General features: G+C 48.5%; 1 protein-coding gene across 1 annotated transcript in view; it reads right to left on the reverse strand.

Annotated features, from left to right (window-relative positions):
* ALK (ALK receptor tyrosine kinase) overlaps nt 1-23,016 on the reverse strand; it is a 3,554,133-nt gene that overhangs the window by 878,110 nt on the left and 2,653,007 nt on the right. Inside the window, exon 9 of the mRNA XM_069608653.1 lies at nt 44-213. Within this exon, the coding sequence (XP_069464754.1) occupies nt 44-213 (170 nt within the window). The remainder of the gene's footprint in view (nt 1-43; nt 214-23,016) is intronic.

Below are 23,016 nucleotides of genomic sequence, written 5' to 3' on the forward strand. Positions count from 1 at the left end.
CCCAACCTGCACCACAGATGACAAAATGAAGCAGAGCTCCTACCTGTCCGACACGTCGAGGAGCGGTAAGACGATCCGCTGCCAGACTCCCAGGCCTTCCACATTGGCCGTGTGCCAAACGCTCCTGCCCTTTGCTTTCCCAGTCTTGTTCTCTGCAAGCACGAGGGAGATATTTCCAAATAAGAAGCCTCTGATGAGCATTGACATCCTGAGCTGTGGAAGAGCAAAACATGAAACAGCATCAGACTATGCTGCATCCAGTCACCGCAGCCGGAGTGTGACGAGGCCACGTGTGTGTTGCTTTTTCCATGCAGTGAGAAGAACATGTCACATGAGAACTTCACACTCGTTTGGCAGTGTCACAGAGGAACATGTATTACAATTCATTGACATACAAGTTAGTACTTGTCATCAGCATCTGCAGTATCTACTGATGCCCGAGCCACACTACACACATTTATTTTCCCTAAGCATCTAAAAGTACACTCAATGCACAGGTCCACGTTCTCCACAGTGTAGTGCAGGATGCAAGTCACACTACCCACGCGCGGGGTTTAGTCATATCCAACATGATGTATTATTTACTGTCCTCCTATGTAATGCCACCCCCCACTTAGTGATGTACCGCGATATGTTAAAGCTTACATACAAATATATGCTTGTATGTGCTTCATAAATATAGCACTGGATGCGTAGGTGATCAGATACTTGACTTGACATTTTTTTGCAGTATTGTGAGCTGGGTTTGAACCTCTCCACAAGTTCATTACTTTTAACAATTGTATGTTTTGCTTTAGCGGTCAGCATAGCATACATGATGAGCTTGATAATCTGATATTGACCCATTGTCCCATGCATCACACTGATTCTACGGCTGGTTTAAGCTTCTTTGCCAGCTAGACATTCGTATCCTTAAGGGCGAGTCTCATGACAGTTGTTGTGATGTTGGCTCAAGAGTCAGTTGACATGTGGGGATTTATTTCTTGTGTTCTATAGTAATTAATTGTATTCCAGACCTTCCGCCAAATGGCATCGAAGCATGAGTTTACCGCCTGAAAAGGGCACAGTACTTAATGCATTGAGGCAGGTACAATTGTGTGCTTTCCAGATTGAACTCCAAACTGCAGGGTGTCAAGACAAAACAGCCCTTGCTTGTGTTGGCCATATAAGCTAATAGGTTTGTTATATGTTATTAGATTTGGATTCATACCAAGCACCATTGTCATTTGCATGGCCTCTAGTTGTGATCAAAGCGTTGGAGTGCCTCTGATCTGGGGCAGGGGTTCAAGGTGACATTTACTGAGGGTGCATGCAAAAATCAGCTCGAAGTGGCAGTAATCCACCCTGGATGTTGGTTGGTTGAGTCTGTGTGACAGTAGATAAGTAAATGGAGTTGTTACTTCATAGTTCACATCCCGCTGACTGACTTTCGCAAAAGCAAAATATAATGAAAAAAGGAAAAGATCAATGGCCATCTTGAGGAAATGAACTTTGCGTTGTTGGACACTTGATTTTTCTATTAAACTACCAAAGCCTGGCCACTTCAGCTTTCTTTTGTGGTTCACAGATCAAAACGAAGAAGTATTGCAGCCAAACTTTAAAATCTGGTAAACAAATTGACCACGGCAATGTAAACAAGTGCTGGGAGTGGGCGGGGGCTGGAGCCGATTGTGGGTGGGGAGGCCAGGACCCAGAAAGATACAAGAGGTCTCTGGTCACCATTCTCAGTGACTGTGGGGGTTTTAGCAAGGGAGGGAGAGTGGGAGGAGGAGTTGTCTTGAGGAGCTTCCATAATTTGAAAAGATCTGGCCCAAGATGGAGAGGAAGGGGGAGGCTGTTCCAGAGGAGGGAGCCAGCTGAGGGAAGATATTGGCCATCAGCTTGCTGTTATGAAACGCACTTGACACACAGAGAGTTGGCACCATAGGAGAGTAAAGATCTGGAAGGGGAGAATTTGGTGAGAGCCATTTGTAAATAGCATGGCCTCCGGCCCCAGACAGCCTTGTGGATGAATCAGATACATTTTGTCCTTGCAGCAACCGGGAGCCAGTGTAGAGAATTTAGGGCTGGAGAGATGAGGTCCCTCGGCTTGAGGCCAAGGCTAAGTCTTGCAGCCCTATTCTGGATAAGCTGGAGGGGACATAGAGAGGAAGAGGGTAGATTAAGGAAGAGGCTGTTGCAGTAGTCACACCTACAGAGTACCATAGATTTAAAGACATTGAGCTTCAGGGGGAAAGTGAGGAAAGGAAGGATTCTCGGTTCTCCCCTTCCATTCAATCTCACTCGCAGTGTTGTCTGATCATGGCAGGGAATCAAAATAGTTAGCAAGCACACAGGGATCCGCCAGTCCCTTAGCTTGAGCCACAGCAGGCTCCCATTGACACAGTCAAAAGCTTGCATGAAGTTGATGACTGCAAGACATTGCGGCAGATTTCCTGGTCTAAGGGACTCCTCTCTCAGCCATCCTACCACCAATCCATTAAGATCCGTACCCTTCCCACTACGGAAACCTCTCTGGAACTTCTGCAATCTCCCAGTTTCAGCAGCCCACTTCTTCAAATAATTTAAGACCAGCCCCGTAAATATATTACAATTGCTATCTATAAGGGATATAGGGCGATAATGTGTGGGGCTTAATCCATCCCCCTTCTTGTATATTGGGACAATGATGGCCATGTGCCAGGAGGGTGGTGTCTTGCTATCTTTCAGCACTGCTTTGAACAGTATGAATAATATTCTAGCCCACAACGCAGGGGCTAATTTGAAGAGTGCATCTGAAAGCCTGTTTGGCCCGGCCGCTCTCGAATTGGAGGCCCTTTCAATCAGAATCTCAATATCCTCTACATCTATATTCAATGCCAACATCTGATCAATCGTGAAGCTCTTTAATGAGCTATCCAGTTGCCTATACACCTTTTCAAAATGTATGATCCACTCCCTCTCAGTTACAGATTACTCTGAAAGCAACTCTTCACTTGTTGCAATGTGTTAATCAATTCCCAAAAGTTTCTAGAGTCATTTTTTAAATTATTTCTAGCATGTGCCATCCTTCCTTCTGGGCTAACTTCACTTTATAGCACCGTAGCCAATTTTTATATCCTTGTTTGAGGGACTTAATACTTGCTAGATATACCTAGTCATCTACCCTTTTCCCTTTCAGGTGTCGAATATCTCTTCTGAGCCCTTTCTGTTTTGTTTGTATCTCTATATCAAAGGAATCCGACCCCTGACATTCCGCTTTCTTATTCCCACATGGTATCCTCTTACATTTGTCCAGGAAGGCTTCAAAAGAACAAGGGGTCAAACAGGCAACACCGTGTGTTTCTGTAGAGCCTTCGAGGAATTGTTGTATTCGGTTATTAACAACATTCGAGTTGCCTATATGTTTCGGGATTCTATTGCCAGCTTGATTAACTGTTAGTCGTCTCATATCAAAACCAGCTATCTGGACCCTTATTTTAACCGAGAGCTGCATATGATCTCTCACATCACACTCCTCAACAATCATCTCTTCACAAATTTCAAATATTGCTGGTGATGTTACTATATAATCCAAATGAGCAGCCGCCTTATCAGATCTCCAAGATGGCCTCAGTGGTATGTCTCCAAGTATGTCCCTGTTTAAAAAATCTTAGGTTCCAACTGGCACACAACTCCACCCAGGCTTTCCCTTCCACATCTGATTTCCAATTTTTAATGCGCCTTTGGCCTTCCTCATTTCCTCTCACAGGCGTGCAATCTGAGTTCAGATCTCCAGCTGTTATAATGTGGGCTCCTTTATAGTCACAGGAGAAAGTTTCACATATTTCCCCACATATTTCCCCACATATTTCCCCACATATTTCCCCACATATTTCCCCACATATTCCACAGACAGTATCCACCTCTACTTGTAATGGGTTGCAGTAAATATTTACTGAAAGAAGAGGTTGCTGTTGGCAAATCCCCTTTACTGTCACCACTATAGCTTATAACCCATATCTTTTATCACTGAGAATTTCAAATTCCACCAGCTTGGAAGTCTTTATCATAATTAAAAGCACTCCTGAGGGTCTTCCCACATGCCCCTTAACAGCCATTTGTTGGTTAACCCTAAAGCCATCCACAATTAGTGGATTGCACAGTCAGGTCTCCTGTAGGAACAGAATACTATATTTGTAAAAAAAAATATTTCTCCTATCTTCCGATCTCATAAAACTATTGAAACCTTGGGTATTCCAACTTAATAGCTGTATCTTATTCAATTGTAACGATTGTGCCAAAGCCCTATCGTTACCCTCCTAGATTTTGTATCAGTTCTTCCCATCAAGATCTTATCTGGGATACACATGTTTCTTTGTTTTGGATCTTGATTCAAAATCATAGGGTTAACATGGTACATGGTTAATGTGAAGCCTAGTTCTAACAGTGCTTCTGCATGGGTACATAGCAATGAGGTGATCGCTGGTGAGGAAAGTTCAATCAAGGCCCAGTTTGCTATGCTGTTCCATTTTGGCAATTCTATGCATACTAAATCGCTATTGCCAATTGCAGATAGCCATGGAATTTTCTTCCATAGGGCAAGCAAACTGGACCGATTAAGGAATGGACTGCCCATCACAGGCAACACTTCTTCTAGTTTGATCAAATTGCTTGGAACAGAAAAAGATCTAGAGTCAAAAGAAGTTATCAGGCCAGATATTATAATTCCATTCCTTTGTCTTGTCATTTTTATAACATGTTAATAGTAAACATGGTGCAGTCTTAGAAGTTTGACGAATTGCACTGTTTATATTCTCCATATTAGAGTGCGTGGTTAGGCCACTGATGTTAGCTCAATCTTTTTCCTGATCAGTACCATGATCTGTTAGCTTTTTTCCCTGGCCATTTATCCAGAGGCCCCCTTAGTTCAACTTGCCTGATGGTACCATTACCCATATCTTTTGGTATTACAGAGTTTTGACACAATAGAGCAAGAGCCCCATCGATTCTTTGTCCCTAGTGTCATTTCCTCCAAATGTCACTTTTGATAGCTCTAGTCGCTTGAGTCTTCCTTTGGGATTCTTAGGATCTTGATGTTTCTTGCATTTTAGTATTTCATTGCAGAGTACTTCCATCGCATCTTCGTCATTCACCACAAAAATTGTTAAAGAGTCACTCAATGGTGATATGATAGACTCCTGGGAAACTTTTTGTTGCCATTCAATAGCAATGTTTCTTAGCTCATTATTGCACTCTGCCATTTCACAGGGCTGACAGTTTTCACCCCTTCCTCATTTATTATTGTCATATGAGCCTTTTTCCCCTTCGGTGTATCTAGGCCAATGCTACGTTTCTCAATATTTTCTAGGATCAGATCTACGACTTTTGTAATAATACTTTTAACATCTTGCTGTTCTGCTGCTAAGTTTGAGCACTGCGGGAAGAGCGCTTAAATTTTGACTAAACTTGCTTCAATACCTGTATTTAGTTTTCATAAAAGGTTGGATGGTGTCAAAACCAGGTTGTGGGCGCGCTTAGGTCAGTAATCAATAAGTACCCCAATTTATTGTTGGGTACAGCTGCAGAAACCGGCACAGTTTAGGGTAACTCCTGACTAATGTTAATTTGAGTAATTAAAGAGACGTGCCGGTATCGGTTGTGCTTGTCCTGAGTTATAAATATAGATTGGTTGTCAGATAATACAAATTGGACCTCGGGTGTTTGTTGTATCAATTGGATTTATTGAGCATAAGGTCCACCATCAGATTATGCCCAAATTCTGCCAATTTTGGCAACACGTATTTTCAACCTATTCAGTCTTTCTGAAGTAAAAGGTTCTTTAAATTTAAGGAAAGCCAACAGTGTTAATCAAAGACATGAATACATGTCCAACAATGTTTAATGTACATCACACAAAATAAAGAATTGTACAAAAGTAAACATGTTTATTAGTAACCTTGGATTTTAAACCCTGTGCACTCTGATTCAGCTAGTCTGGCCATTAAAACCTTAGCTTTCACTTATCGAAATGTCTCACCTGTCAGTAGGGAGCATGTAGACATGATCAAATCTTTTCTCAACTTCACACTGCAACACAATTTCATTTTGTTCAATGACTGCTATTATGCGCAGGACAAAGGATTTGCAGAAGTCCTTCTTCTCTTTTAGTTGTTCATCCATTATGGCTCAAATGATCTTCTTCGTCCCAGTTTCTCTTATAGATCTTAAAGGAGGACTTGATTGACAATAACAAACTTGAGCTTGTTCTTCATGTTTTCCTTCACAAGATCTTGAAAAAGAGGGTATGATGATTTTCGGTTTAGGGAGCTCACTGGAACAGCAGTCTTTGTCCCCAAAGGGGGAGTCCCATTCCCTAGCAAGGGTGTAGCAGAGCGTGTTCACACTCTAGCCTCCCAAGGAAAGGCTCCTCCTTGGGGAGAAGTGAGAGAAACCCGTGATTCTTCACAGTATATCAAACATGTACTTAAGTTGGCCGGGCCTATTCTTGCCATTTTCTTTTGAAATGGATAATATTTTGTCCTCTTGCATAGCACTTCATGGCATATTCTTCCTGCTTCTAAGTGTTGTAATAACGTGTTGTTATTACCCAATTTATTGATATTCAAATGTATCGAACTTGGAATGATGATGGGCTAAGTTGGAACTGCTGCCAGGTCCGAACCTGTGAAGTGCAGTCTTCCCCTGGCAGAGGTGAAAATTAAACTGTGTTCTTTCAACCCACACTCAGAGCCTGCCTGAGGCATGGGCCGTCTGAGCGGGTGCCCAAGATCTCGATGTCAGGGGGCCATCGCAGGCACCAGGTCCCGCCCTCAACTTACTAAGTAATGTTCTAAACAGTGCTCTAGTTACCATTTTTGTTATTGTCATTTTCTGGGGTGAGGGGGCGCCAAGGATGCTTCCCGCCTGGAGTGCAATCTGGTCTAAGACCGGTCCTGCTCAGAGCTGAGACTCTGAATTCTGGGTATAGTATTCTAAGCACCAAAATGTCCAAGGCAAGGAAGAGTGAGAATAAGAGTGCTGATGCTGGAAAATGAGAAATTTAAGTCCTAGCACCAAAAAGCAAAAGACAGAAAACGTAGACATTGCATTCTGGGAAACAAAGTGTTGAAATGTTTACAAGAGACATTCTTCATAAGCCGAAGCACCACCAGACTAAGTTAATACATGTTTCTTTTGAAAATGAAATAAGGTACTTGTGAACAGACAATACAAACGGGTATGTCAACTTCTCTGGCTCGTCCACCCCATTGTTGGCACAGCTATGACTTGTGGGTACGCAAATAGGTATTACATCCTGGGCGAACGATCTTTGCAGGCAGAAATTCTACCATTATAAGTGTAACTTTATGTATTGATGGGCGAGTCTTTCGAATACAGCTCAGTTCAGGTGCACTATACATTATGTGGGTAGTACCCCCATAATAATGTATGTATCATATGGGATAAAACATCCCCTAATGTATGTTACAAGGAAATGGCAAGTCACTGAAGGACGAGTTCCTGTATAAGGCCACAGAAATCTGAGGGGACTTGAAATATCGTTTTACGTAAAGTAGGGGCTATTTTATTCCGTATAATGCATGGACATACTCTGTCATCCCCTTTAGTACCTGGCCTCTTGCTTAATGTATTTTAAGAGACCTTCCAGTTGGTGACACATGTAACCAATATATACTCTGTTTGAGTTTAAAAATAAACAAATAATAAACAGATTCTAATGTGTTGCAGAACAATAGTTTAATCAGTTTAATAAAATTAATCTGAAACGTTTTCGTTTTGTGCTCCAAAGTAAGCAACGGCATGCATATTCTTGCTCTCATGTGTCAAACTGCAGCAGTGCACAAAAGAAACATAATCAATAGCTTCTTACAAGAAAGGAATTGGTAATGTTTTGCATAGCTTTAATTAAGAGCTGCAGCCGCAGCTGGAATCTTGTGTGGTGTATGCTCAAGCAGCAGGCATTGTGACGCTGCAATCAAAGCGTAATAGCAGATTACAGAGTGGTACTTACGCCATTTTCTTATTATAGGTCAGGAGTGATGTCACAACTGCCTTGCAAGGAGACCATTATTTACAGGCTTTTATACTGGTATTGGTGGCTTCCATGTATTATAAGGAAATGTTTACATGTATTGCAACCTATCATGTATTTATAATTATGCTATTTACGTTATGATTACACCAACTATTTCCAAGAACCCAGATTACCTGTGTTCTTATAACATCACGTTAAAAGAAATGGAGGCGTTAAGGAATAACAGTTCCTTTGCACCAGTGCAATTAGCACTAGAGCAAAGATTGCACTATTTCAATAAAACCTACTATTTCAATGCATGATCCTTTGTCCTGATGTAAAAATGCAAGTTAAGAATATATTTTTTGCACTTGGGTATTTGTGCCTTAGTGGTAATTGCACTTGCAGGGGTACAACGTTTCTGTAATGTTGCTATTTTGTACCTTGGTCCTCTTCCCTATCCCCCTCCTTGTCTTGATTTGCCTCCAAACACAATGTTGCTGTATAGTGCACATTACAAATAACCAATCTATTTATATCTATATATATAAAAGTGAAAATGTGTAGTTTTGTGCCTTCGCGTATGTTCCCTACACAATTCCACTCTGTTTCACCAATCTGCATCAACTTTTTCACTGTCACCTGCTAGTATCCTCCGGACATTACTGGCTACATGACATTTGGACACCCCACCCCTTTCCCCAGATGTCAGCAAAAGTGAAAATGTGTGGGTGGGTTTGCGGCTTCGTGTATATTCCCTATACAATTCCACACTGTTTCACCAATCTGCACCAAATTTTGCACAGTCACCTGTTAGGACCCTCCAGACATTACTGGGTACATGACATCTGGACACCCCACCCCTTTCAGCAGATTTCAGCAAAAGTGAAAATATGGGTGTGGATTTGTGGCTTTGCGAAGCAGTCTTCCTTATACAATTCCACACCGTTTCACCAATTGCACCACATTTTGTACAGTTAACTGTACCTATGAAGAAATGAAAGCCCAGGCAACGCTGGTTATATCAGCTCATAAATAAAATAAATAAATAACGCCCATTAACTACTGTGTATATATATTTTAAGAGCATCTTGTGGGAATACAAGGCGAATCAACGGCATCTATTCAAAAGAAGGAGGCCTGGGGCCTCCAGCCCTTGAATGAGGGATCAGTCCCAATAGACTTGCCACTCTGCAGCTTTTATTTAGAGCGCTAATGGGCAGGGTGGCAGCCAAGTGGCGTCCACATGAATTTCATCTCCAAGAGCAACTAGTGGTGTGAGCAAATAGGAGCAGATGTTTACGGCGGGAGGCAAAGGGACCCCTGACGAGGACTTACATTATTTCAACTGAGCAGAACACTGGCAAGGACTTCCACTGCAGCCTTCAGTGGCTGACTTCGAAAAACACAGATGTCCTCTGGGCCACATCAAATAGCATGCCTCAATATTAATGTGCAAACATGTGCAGTCGTGTGGAGCAGCAGAAGAAGTGAAGGCGCATTATAATAACATGAATGTTAAAGTCCTCAGAGTCCCACAGAGTAATCCAGAAAAAGATCAACTGAGGCCAAACACTTTAACTTAGGTGTTCAATTCTACCCCATTTCACAATGCATCCTTATTCTAGTCCTGTTCTGAAAAACATTGCAAGTTCTTTTCACCTGCTGCCCTTTTACTTTGTGAAAACTCTGACACCCTCTGCGTAGAGCTACTGCTGTATAAAAGTTTAAATACAATCATTGTGTTATCATGTACTGGTTGTGCTTCAGTATGATGGTATTTTAAAAAATTCCACTGCCATAATTTTGTGAAGAAGTGCAGTTTATTATAATGCAGCAAGGCGTCTGCCTGCTTCTTACATCTGACAACAATTCCCAGGAGCCAGCTTGCATCACCGTAAGGGGATTATAACAATGCATTAACACGGAATTGCTTTAAAATATATGGATAGTTTAGGAGATACCTGTGGACGCTGAGTTGCATTTAACATATCCTGTTTAAAAGTGCTGCCTGGAAGAGGGTGGGGAGGGGGTGCTACCTCCGTAACGCCAAGTTCTCAAAGCCATGGAATAACAAGTAAGGATTGTGAGATGGATGCTCATGGACAACCTCAACATTCTTGAGACCTCAAAATGTCCATCGCTATGCTCAATGGGGTGGTCTCCTACATAGTTCTCTGCAGGCCTACATGCTCCCGGGACTCTGGTGGCTGAGCTACCTTGTTGGGTTCTGCTGCAGTGAGGATGCGCCTCCTGATCCCTCAGTGAGCCTCTGTTGTTGTGAGGAGGGTCCAGCTGTGGGTGCATCCTTTATAGTCCACTCTGTGCCGATGACACATGGTGAAATTATAAATACAAATCTTTAGTTCAAATAGTTTGTTTGTGAAATTGTTATTTGAAAATGACATTTCATTACAAAATGCTGTAAGAGCTCTCACAGCGAATACCCCATATATGGAGAAACTAAATTAAGAGACAAGAGCGACCATATAAAAAAAAAGAGTTAAATCCATGTAACTTCGCCCCTGATGGGTTCCATCTGGCCATGGGCAGTGGCCTCTTAGTGTTAAAAAAAATTGAGAGTAGGCACGGCCGAAGACCGTAGTGTAAAAAAAAATAGAGAGTGGGCATGACCGAAGGGCGTGGCCACTGCCCATGTCCGAATGCCATGGCTAGTGAGCAGGGAGTGATTTAAAAAATACAATGGACAAGACCGAAGGCCATGGACAGCTGTGCTAAAAAATAACAGTAGTTACGGCTGAAGGCCATGGCTATTGGCCGTGTCCAGTGGCGCCGAAAAATATACATTGGTCACGGCCGAAGGCAATGGACAGTGCTGTTGAAAATTATACAGTGAGCACTGCCGAAAGCAACGGCCAGTGGCACCGAAAAATATACAGTGGGCAATGGAAAAACTGTACAATAACAAAACCCTTGAACTTTAAGGATTTTTTTTATTGAAGTGCAGTTAAGGTGAGTAGACCTAACTCATCAAAACCTTCAAATTCAGTGCATTGAGAATCTAGGATTGGCTTAACTTGGTGCGTTCCCGTTGAAAAACCCAAGAGCACATATTTATTTTAAGAGAAGGAATTTACAATGCCATACAAAATGGCATTATGGGGGATATGGCATTATGGTGGAGATCAATGGGAACGTGCCGAGTTAAGCCGGTCCTGAGTTTCCCAATGTGGTGAATTTCAAGGTGAATTTGTTGCGTTAAGTTTACTCAGCTTAAATGCTGTTCAACTAATGTTTTTTCCTTGAATATTTATATATATTCACAGAACAAAAATTGTAAAAGGAACGTTATGATTAAGTTTCACTAATAAAACGACATGAAATTCAGTGAAAAAACGTTGTTAAAGGGATGTTATGATTACAAGTAAAACCGAAAACCCCCAGAAATACGACAGTTATAGTAAGCTAAGCAACCATAACTTGCACCACCACCGTGCACTGCTAAGACTAACGCACATGACATCAAAGATGACATCACAAATGCCATTGATGACATCACTGATGACATCACATATGAAATACATTTTGATGAAAAGTCCCTACAAGTGGTTGTGTTTATAATGTTGGTAACAAGGTATCGGGGCTAATTGGGAGACTTATCATGAACTACTTAACGTATTACAAAATGTACTCATGTAAACAACACATTATAGTGGAGTGTTGTTAATGCAGGAATCTAATCATACATACGCACAGGGAATGGCTGCAGAATGCACTATAGAAGTACAAAACATAGGTTACCAGCAAATCTAACAAATACCTACTTAATTCCCTCAACCCAAATGTGCTCACTAAATTATATCACAATAGACACTTAGCATACGCCAACATGTATCTAACTACAGCCATAATACTACAATAGTATGTTTAAAAGTCAAGATAGTTAGAATATGCCAACAGGTATGCAACTACTTAAAAAATACCCTTCATTGCAGTACACTTTAAATACGCCATCACAATTCTTGTTACTACAAAACTTCTTCTAAAGTTTAATGTAGTTATAATACGCCAACAGGTATCTGTTTTAAACATTCCCTTAACACACTTCAAACAAACATACTATCACACTTAGAGAGACAGTCCTGGTTACCTCACAGTGCATTAATTTGAAAATTCTATATCTGAATTGATTCCCAGGCTAAATGCTTTTTTTTACAGTGTCATTTTTATTACAGTGTAGACTCATAGTCTTGTGATGGTCAGCCGACATGTGTTTCTACCTCAAGGAGCCTCTCTATTCTGATACTATCACACTTACAATGACATTATTTTTTTATAATCCTCTATGATTTTTTTTTCCAATGACTCATTGATGATTCAAGTCAATAAATCAACAGTGTAGCATGCACTAATAATGTACCAACCATAGTACATAGAATGCACAGTTTATGAGGGTAAAAAAGAAAAAAAATGTATATGTAAAATTGCATGCAATTAAAGCTTTTCAACTATCCTGCTTAACAAATTATACAGTTATTTTGACAGAAAACGAACCAGAGATCCCAGCTTCACTACTGTATACAAGTAACCGTACCAAGTGCAAACAAATACATATTCCAAAAGCACTATCCTCAATTGTACTACAAGCAAAAATACCACATACCTTTTACTCCACCTACAGTACCTACAATTACTATACACATATTACTATAATGGTTGTGGCCAGTGACCAGATTCTTGAGGCCATGGTCATGACCCCAAAAATCTAGTCACTGGCCACAACCACCAAAATATTATTAAACCATATAACAAATACATAAGAAAACTCACCCTTAACCCTGTGTCATTGAAATGATGTCTGTGGACACCAAAATTGACTGCGGACAGCGCAGCAACAGCATGCCCTTTTTCCACCTATAGAAACAGACCTATATCTTTATTTTACTACTCCACCCTCTCTAGGCCCTCTTTCAGACACCAAATAACCCAATAACTGTTTTCCAGACCTTTTCCCGGACACGCTATCCAACATGGTGGGCGTTGAAAAAAATATGACACACCTCACGCTTTTCACCATCCAATGAGGAAGCGCAAACGATGGCTGTGGACATCACATTGCCACCTCATTGGTGCATGGGGGTGTCCACGGACCGAATATGGAAGTGAGTCCACGGACCGGACCCAGATATCACAAATTTATTTTGACCTACTTTTTGGCCGTTTTAAACATAAATTACTGAGGGATTTACACCAAACGTACAGAACACGCTTTCGGGACCAATACATCACTCCTGGTGCAAATTTGGTGAACATCCGTCCAGCGGTTTCGGCTGTAGATGTGAGCAAATATTTGTTTCCAAAGCGTCTGAGGAAAACCACACATTTTGGGAACACCCTGGATGAATCCTCACCAAGTCTTGGGCGGATAGCTCAGTAGGCAACGTGCTCGCCTGGGAAGCAAGACGATACGGAGCACCACAAGTTCGATCCCTGGGTCCGCGCTTAGAAACCTCTGGGTATTAAGCACGTTATAAATAACCTATCATATCATATCATATCAAACCTTGCATAATCAATACAAGGCGGTCATATACTGTCTTTGCAAAGTCTGGCGAGGATTATAATTATAAATTATAAGCCATCCAGAAAGTGCTCTTTCTTTGAGTTGAGCAACTTAACCATAACTACAGGGCCACCGCTGTAGGCCCTATAATACCCCTACTGTCAAGCTACGAACTGCAGCATATAATTCCAGAAATTGGCCATTGCTTAGAGAAAAGATCAAAGGTATGGCAACCTGTCAACTCACATCAAACGAAAGGGAAGACTCACTCCTTCCTGCTGGCACAATATAGCACACTGGAGTTTCTGGCAATGAGTTGATACTTTAATCCACTGATAAGGCACTGGCATCATACAGAGGAGCGGAGGAATTGTGATACATAACGAAATCCTCTTTATATGACTCTATATAGCCATATTCACCACCCACAACCCCTCTAACATGGTACTGGGACCTCACACTAACACACAGGTCCCTTTACGTCTGGATTCCCTGCTGATCCCATAAATCTCCTGGCACACTAACCCAAGGTGGAGTCCTTTTCTGGCAGAAATTAGCTGAAGCTTCAGGCGGCTTTAGTCTACAAAGAGGAAGTGTTGCACGTGCAATGAACTGCAGCTAGAGGTTGGTTGCAGGAAGAGGTAGAAGTGTAATATAAACCACTGGTATATCGGACCAGTAGTTCATTTTGTTTTTAAAGTGTGTACCGTTACTTCAAAGTTGTTGCGCGTGACGTTTATTTCCCTGAGCCAAATTTCTAATCAGCTTGGCTTGGATGATCATTAGCTGCCCAAGTCCAAAATCACAGCTAGACAGCACGAACGCACGCACACACACACACACACACACACACACACGCGCGCACACACACACACACACACTGTGTTAACGTTTGTAACAATAAAGGTACATTTTAGGGAGTTAGACACGTGTTAATATCCATTATGTCTACTAGATGACAGTTCAAGAACTAGCCTGGCGTTCTTAACATTATGCAGAATGACGAGTTGGATGTTTGTGACAAAGAATCTTCATACCTGAGTTTATCATACAACTTCAGTGTTAAATTGGAGACATTGCAGTCTTGCTCTCTTCTGCATTCTGTGATTTATAGTATTTATTTCAGGATGTTGGAAATACAGCTAACATTATTTTATTTTGGCTTACATTTGGCTCACATTTTTCAATAAGGATTTCCTTGTTGTGAGGTTGCTTTGCTAGGCTATTTGAGCATTTGATAGTAAACTCCATAAAACAGCATGTCCGTAGACCTTGGAAACCAAAACTTAGATATTTGTACAACAAAGTAAAGCTTGCAAGTTATGTGGTCAAGTTCCTGAATTGCAGAGTAATTGCAGAGTAGGTTAAAATCACTACTGCACAATTGGAGTCCTTATTGTTGATTGATTGATTAAGTTCACACTGTTTGAAAAAATTGGACACCCTTGCAATGGGAAAGATTTCATGATTTTAGGGACAACATAGTGTCCCTCATTCTCCTCTGTTAGAGGCTCCCAAGGCTGTCACCAGGAATGGTGTTATTGCTGCACTGGCCGTCCAGCGGTCCCATATCACTTGATTTGACAGACAGATACACAGTCTCACCAGCCAGCCAGTGCATCAGAGATTTGGGTATAGTGGGGGACTGCAGCACAACGAACATTCATTTCCTCCTCTCTTACTGCCAGTCACTGATGTTGCTTAGGCCGTCCAGAGCTCTGCCCCAAAGGTGAAAGAGTGAAACTCATTTCTATGCCCTGTCATGCTATGATACTGACAGGCCGATTCATGGAATAATTAGCGCGGCGCAAGTGGGCAAAAACGTGCGAATCGCAGTGGAATAGCGAAAATCGCAGTGCAAGTGCGAAAATCGCACGAAAAGCAGCGCACGTCGATTCATGGAAGGCCGTGCGCGAGAAAACCAGCGGATGTGCGATAAAAAAGTGCGCGGCGCACGTTGGCGCACAGGCCATCTAACAGCGTGCGCCAGGTCACAGCGAAAATCGCACAGGCCACAGCGAAATTCGCACATAGCGCGGCGCACGCAACAAAAGTAGGCGGAACACGGGCGTAACACTCGGAATGGGGAACAACTTGCCAAAACGTGGGCGTCACGGGGGAAGTACAGGGCACAAGTGCGCGGAACGCCCACACGCTCGCCTACAACACGTATTCATGGAATAGAATAGGGGAAAAAAGCGCACGCTCAAACCAGCGCACAGGCACAAACACGACCGCCACAAGAAAGCAGGCGGTAGCGTCTCTGCGGCTGTAAGAAATGTGCGCCAAAAGGTGCGCCAACAAATAGCACCTATATACTGCCATGATGAATGTCCCATACTGTGGCCCTCCAGGAAAAATGACGTGCAAAGGGGTACCCACAAACACGGACACCCGCTGACAAAAAATACGTGTGCGTGTATACCGGGGTGCGCGGGAAGTCTCACACGCAATTTCAGCAGGGTACGTGCATCACAGGGGTTCGCGTGAAGTTATTCACGCGATCGGGCCTGGGGGAGCGGGCTACGTGCATCACAGGGGTTCGCGTGAAGTTTCTCACGCGATCGGGCCTGGGGGAGCGGGCTACGTGTATTTCAGGGGTTCGCGTGAAGTTTCTCACGCGATCGGGCCTGGGGGAGCGGGCTACGTGTATTACAGGGGTTCGCGTGAAGTTCCACACGCGAATAGCCTGGGCGCGTGTATTTCAGGGGTGCGCGGGAAGTTCCACACGCGAATAGCCTGGGCGCGTGTATTTCAGGGGTGCGCGGGAAGTTCCACACGCGAATAGCCTGGGCGCGTGTATTTCAGGGGTGCGTGGGAAGTTCCAGACGCGAATAGCCTGGGCGCGTGTATTTCAGGGGTGCGCGGGAAGTTCCACACGCGAATAGCCTGGGCGCGTGTATTTCAGGGGTGCGCGGGAAGTTTTACACGCGAATAGCCTGGGCGCGTGTATTTCAGGGGTGCGCGGGAAGTTCCACACGCGAATAGCCTGGGCGCGTGTATTTCAGGGGTGCGTGGGAAGTCTTACACGCGAATAGCCTGGGTGCGTGTATTTCAGGGGTGCGCGGGAAGTTCCACACGCGAATAGCCTGTGCGCGTGTATTTCAGGGGTGCGCAGGAAGTTTTACACGTGATTTCTGCACGGTACGTGTATTTCAGGGGTGCCGGGGAGTCCCACATGTGATTTGACAGTGTGGGTCCTCCCAGGCGTACCCTGTACACCCTCCACGGCCCCTGCAGGCAGCCCACACCACAGGGGACTACCCTGCATCCCTGGTCATGTCCCGCAGGCAGCCCACCCAACATGGGCATGCCCCCCAGCAAAGGCACATGTCTCCTTGAACTAATGAACACCAACTCATGTCCCCTTGCACCCCCACCCCCCAGCACTGTGGGGCACCTGCCAGCAGGCCCCCACCCATGTCCAACTCATGTCCCCCACCACCCCCACCCCGCAGCACTGTGGGGCACCTGCCAGCAGGCCCCCACCCATGTCCAACTCATGTCTCCCACCACCCCCACCCCCCAGCCACCAGGGTCACCCTCCACCAGGCCCCCACTCATGTCAACCCAGCCACCAGGGTCACCCTCCACCAGGCCCCCACCCATGTCTCCCACCACCCCCACCCCCCAGCCACCAGGGTCACCCTCCACCAGGCCCCCACTCATGTCACCCACCACCCCCACCCCCCAGCCACCAGGGTCACCCTCCACCAGGCCCCCACCCATGTCTCCCACCACCCCCACCCCCCAGCCACCAGGGTCACCCTCCACCAGGCCCTCACTCATGTCACCCACCACCCCCAGCCACCAGGGTCACCCTCCACCAGGCCCCCACCCATGTCTCCCACCACCCCCACCCCCCAGGCACCAGGGTCACCCTCCACCAGGCCCCCACTCATGTCACCCACCACCCCCACCCCCCAGCCACCAGGGTCACCCTCCACCAGGCCCCCACTCATGTCTCCCACCACCCCCACACCCCAGCAGTGCAGGGGCACCCTCCACCAGGCCCCCACTCATGTCTCCCACCACCCCCACACCCCAGCAGTGCAGGGACAGCCTCCACCAGGCCCCCACTCATGTCTCCCACCACCCCCACACCCCAGCAGTGCAGGGGCAGCCTCCACCAGGCCCCCACTCATGTCACCCACCACCCCCACCCCCCAGCCACCAGGGTCACCCTCCACCAGGCCCCCACTCATGTCACCCACCACCCCCACCCCCCAGCCACCAGGGTCACCCTCCACCAGGCCCCCACTCATGTCTCCCACCACCCCCACACCCCAGCAGTGCAGGGGCACCCTCCACCAGGCCCCCACTCATGTCTACCACCACCCCCACGCCCCCAGCCACCAGGGGCACCCTCCACCAGGCCCCCACCCATGTCTCCCACCACCCCCACCCCCCAGCCACCAGGGTCACCCTCCACCAGGCCCCCACTCATGTCACCCGCCACCCCCACCCCCCAGCCACCAGGGGCACCCTCCACCAGGCCCCCACTCATGTCTCCCACCACCCCCACACCCCAGCAGTGCAGGGGCAGCCTCCACCAGGCCTCCACTCATGTCACCCACCACCCCCACCCCCCAGCCACCAGGGTCACGCTCCACCAGGCCCCCACTCATGTCACCCACCACCCCCACCCCCCAGCCACCAGGGTCACCCTCCACCAGGCCCCCACTCATGTCTCCCACCACCCCCACACCCCAGCAGTGCAGGGTCACCCTCCACCAGGCCCCCACTCATGTCTCCCACCACCCCCACACCCCAGCAGTGCAGGGGCAGCCTCCACCAGGCCCCCACTCATGTCACCCACCACCCCCACCCCCCAGCCACCAGGGTCACCCTCCACCAGGCCCCCACTCATGTCTCCCACCACCCCCACACCCCAGCAGTGCAGGGGCACCCTCCACCAGGCCCCCACTCATGTCTCCCACCACCCCCCCCCCAGGCACCAGGGTCACCCTCCACCAGGCCCCCACTCATGTCACCCACCACCCCCACCCCCCAGCCACCAGGGTCACCCTCCACCAGGCCCCCACTCATGTCTCCCACCACCCCCACACCCCAGCAGTGCAGGGGCAGCCTCCACCAGGCCCCCACTCATGTCTCCCACCACCCCCACACCCCAGCAGTGCAGGGGCACCCTCCACCAGGCCCCCACCCATTTCTCCCACCACCCCCACCCCCCAGCCACCAGGGGCAGCCTCCACCAGGCCCCCACTCATGTCTCCCACCACCCCCACACCCCAGCAGTGCAGGGGCACCCTCCACCAGGCACCCACACATGTCCCCCTGCCCCCAGGTCCTGACGATACTCAATCATGGCAGTAATGGGCAGCATACCCAGCACAAACACCCAGGCAAGGATTGCATCCGTCTCCCACCACCCCCACCCCCCAGCCACCAGGGTCACCCTCCACCAGGCCCCCACTCATGTCACCCACCACCCCCACCCCCCAGCCACCAGGGTCACCCTCCACCAGGCCCCCACCCATGTCTCCCACCACCCCCACCCCGCAGGCACCAGGGTCACCCTCCACCAGGCCCTCACTCATGTCACCCACCACCCCCAGCCACCAGGGTCACCCTCCACCAGGCCACCACCCATGTCTCCCACCACCCCCACCCCCCAGGCACCAGGGTCACCCTCCACCAGGCCCCCACTCATGTCACCCACCACCCCCACCCCCCAGCCACCAGGGTCACCCTCCACCAGGCCCCCACTCATGTCTCCCACCACCCCCACACCCCAGCAGTGCAGGGGCACCCTCCACCAGGCCCCCACTCATGTCTCCCACCACCCCCACACCCCAGCAGTGCAGGGGCAGCCTCCACCAGGCCCCCACTCATGTCTCCCACCACCCCCACACCCCAGCAGTGCAGGGGCAGCCTCCACCAGGCCTCCACTCATGTCACCCACCACCCCCACCCCCCAGCCACCAGGGTCACCCTCCACCAGGCCCCCACTCATGTCACCCACCACCCCCACCCCCCAGCCACCAGGGTCACCCTCCACCAGGCCCCCACTCATGTCTCCCACCACCCCCACACCCCAGCAGTGCAGGGGCACCCTCCACCAGGCCCCCACTCATGTCTACCACCACCCCCACGCCCCCAGCCACCAGGGGCACCCTCCACCAGGCCCCCACCCATGTCTCCCACCACCCCCACCCCCCAGCCACCAGGGTCACCCTCCACCAGGCCCCCACTCATGTCACCCGCCACCCCCACCCCCCAGCCACCAGGGGCACCCTCCACCAGGCCCCCACTCATGTCTCCCACCACCCCCACACCCCAGCAGTGCAGGGGCAGCCTCCACCAGGCCCCCACTCATGTCACCCACCACCCCCACCCCCCAGCCACCAGGGTCACCCTCCACCAGGCCCCCACTCATGTCACCCACCACCCCCACCCCCCAGCCACCAGGGTCACCCTCCACCAGGCCCCCACTCATGTCTCCCACCACCCCCACACCCCAGCAGTGCAGGGTCACCCTCCACCAGGCCCCCACTCATGTCTCCCACCACCCCCACACCCCAGCAGTGCAGGGGCAGCCTCCACCAGGCCCCCACTCATGTCACCCACCACCCCCACCCCCCAGCCACCAGGGTCACCCTCCACCAGGCCCCCACTCATGTCTCCCACCTCCCCCACACCCCAGCAGTGCAGGGGCACCCTCCACCAGGCCTCACTCATGTCTACCACCACCCCCACCCCCCCAGCCACCAGGGGCACCCTCCACCAGGCCCCCACCCATTTCTCCCACCACCCCCACCCCCCAGCCACCAGGGGCAGCCTCCACCAGGCCCCCACTCATGTCTCCCACCACCCCCACACCCCAGCAGTGCAGGGGCACCCTCCACCAGGCACCCACACATGTCCCCCTGCCCCCAGGTCCTGACGATACTCAATCATGGCAGTAATGGGCAGCATACCCAGCACAAACACCCAGGCAAGGATTGCATCCACCGACATAGTGAATGCAATTACATGATACAACCCCAATGGCAAGTCTGTAAATGAACACATGTCCGTCACACACACATACACAATGGGTGCAAGTGAATGTCAAAACCCATATCATGACATGTATGAAACCAATGAGAAAATACCACAAGTGAAAGTTAAAAAAACATGTATTAAAGATGAAAAATAAGTAAAAAAATCAAACATACAACAATGGGGATAACAAAATAAATGGTCCATGTCCGAGAACAAATGTAAAAATAAAAAAAACAAAGTAATCCAAAAACAAATGTTGTCCAAAGCAAAATCATGTGGAAGTAAAATAATGAAAAACCATTTCCTCATGGTGAACACAATAATTAATAAACAAAAATGTTTCTTCAAAAAGCAAACTATATACACGAAAATTCCAGGGTCCATGAGCCCAACACCATAAATGAAACCTACTACTACCTAATGAAAATAATATATACAAAAAAGTGGCCATTGTCCGAGCGGTCCAAAAAAACAAAAATTAATAAAGGAAACCTAACACTAACTAACTAAATAACTATATACAAAGGCAGCGGGCAAGTCCTGCGGCTCACTCGGTGATGTTGCTGGCCAGGGCATCATCGAACTCCATGTCGATGTCCTGGAGGCGGGGCTCTGTCCTGGCCCCGAGGTCTCGCAGGGATAACCCCATGTCCAGCTCAAACTCCCTGTGAGCTTCCTCGAGGCACTCAGCCCGCCTCAACGCCCGACGCATGGAGAACTCCGCCCTGACCATGGTGAGCCGCTCCTCTTCCGCCCGCTGCCGCTCCGCACCTATCCGCTGGACCAACTGCTCCCACACGGAAGACACCACCATCCCAGGGTTGCCCTGCCCTCCGGCCGATGCCTCCCCCTCTGATCTTGAAGGCCCCGAGCCATGATGCCTCCCACGTCGAGCCTGCTGCTGCCTCCGACGCTACTGCCTGCACGACGGCATCCAGGCTGATGGAAACCACCGACGCCGTCGTGCACGTGCCCTGCCTGATGATGCTGTCACATCTTCCATCTGCTGGGGTCCAGTTGCTGTGTTGTCCACCCCTGCTGGACCTCCGACTCCCAACTGTGGCAGGGATGGGATCCCCACCGAGCTGGCTGCATTGGTCGGGGCAGGTCCACAGGGGGCCCTGGTGGCATCTGGGCCGGAAGACGGCAAGGAGAACGACTGGTGTATAGCCTGCACAGAGGAGGAGAGGGCCGCCAGATTGGACAACACATGCTGAAAACCCCCGAACATGGCCGATCCCAATTGGGCCACGTCGGCACGGTGCACTTCGTGCGTCCTCCTCCCGGGAAGCACGCACGGCATCACGAATCACAGCCGTGCGCATCGCGACCCCAATCAGGACCTTCTCCACACGGCCAGGGGTTCCCACGTCCGCAGGTGGAGGGGAGTCAGGTGACATGGACATCCCCTCTACCTGCGGACGGGCCTGGGACGGGGCATCCCTGCTGGTGCATGGTGGTGCACTCACAAGGTCAGGGACAGCGACATGCACAGGCCCCTCCACGGTGACCTGTGCTGCCTCCTGCCCCTGGCCCTGGACTGCACCACTTGCACCAGCAGGGATGCCCCCACCAGGCCCCATGTGTGCCCCAGTGGCGGCCTCCTCCTCCTCTGTGCAAACCACCAACCTGGATGGCTCCTCACCGTCTCCCACCGTAGCAGGCCCCTGTGGGGGCTCACCCACCCCTTCCGCTGCAGCCGTGGGGGCATCCCCGCCGCCTTGCTCCACAGCGCCGTCTCCGCCCTCTTCTTCACTAGCCGCTGCGTAGAGGGAGACAAAGAACACAAGCATCAGGGCACTGTACAATGGTCCCCTAGACAGGAAGCAATAGCAGATGAGCACCACTGTCAAAGTACACTTCCATCATGTCCCTCCACAACACATGGGTCAGTCCATGCAAAACACACACAGTAACAGGCATGGTGCATGCCATGGACATTTCCATGCATGTCCAATGGACTCTTGAAACATTCAATGATATGTAACTCACATGCATCATGGCTCATGCCTATCACATGCACACACTTCACCTCAGTCACATCCATCTGGCCCCAAACACACCAAACACAGCGGATACAAGGGTCATTTGGCTGCTTCACTGAATCTGTGCATTGTCACACACATGTGTCATGCATCCATGGCATGCACAAGTCACAGACACGCAGGTCAGGCACACAGACATGGCTACCATATATGTACCTGGCATCATCACCCATCCCTCACCCCCACCCATGTCCAGGTACAGAGACTGGCATGCTCTCATGTTCAAAATCTGCATAGGGCTCCCCATGCGGCATTTGAACACATGCAACAACCATGTGGGTCACACATCACTGGTCACACATGCATTACCATGATGTCCCTGCACACATACATGCATACATGGCCTATGGCACACATACAGGCAAGTATCATAGAACCAGCACACCGCAACATGCCCTGTCTCACACAGTAATGCTTGGACACTTACCGCTCAACTCCAGACG

The sequence above is a fragment of the Ambystoma mexicanum genome, chromosome 4q (assembly GCF_040938575.1).
Source record: "Ambystoma mexicanum isolate Mex_15411 chromosome 4q, UKY_AmexF1_1, whole genome shotgun sequence".
Taxonomy (NCBI): Eukaryota; Metazoa; Chordata; class Amphibia; order Caudata; family Ambystomatidae; genus Ambystoma; species Ambystoma mexicanum.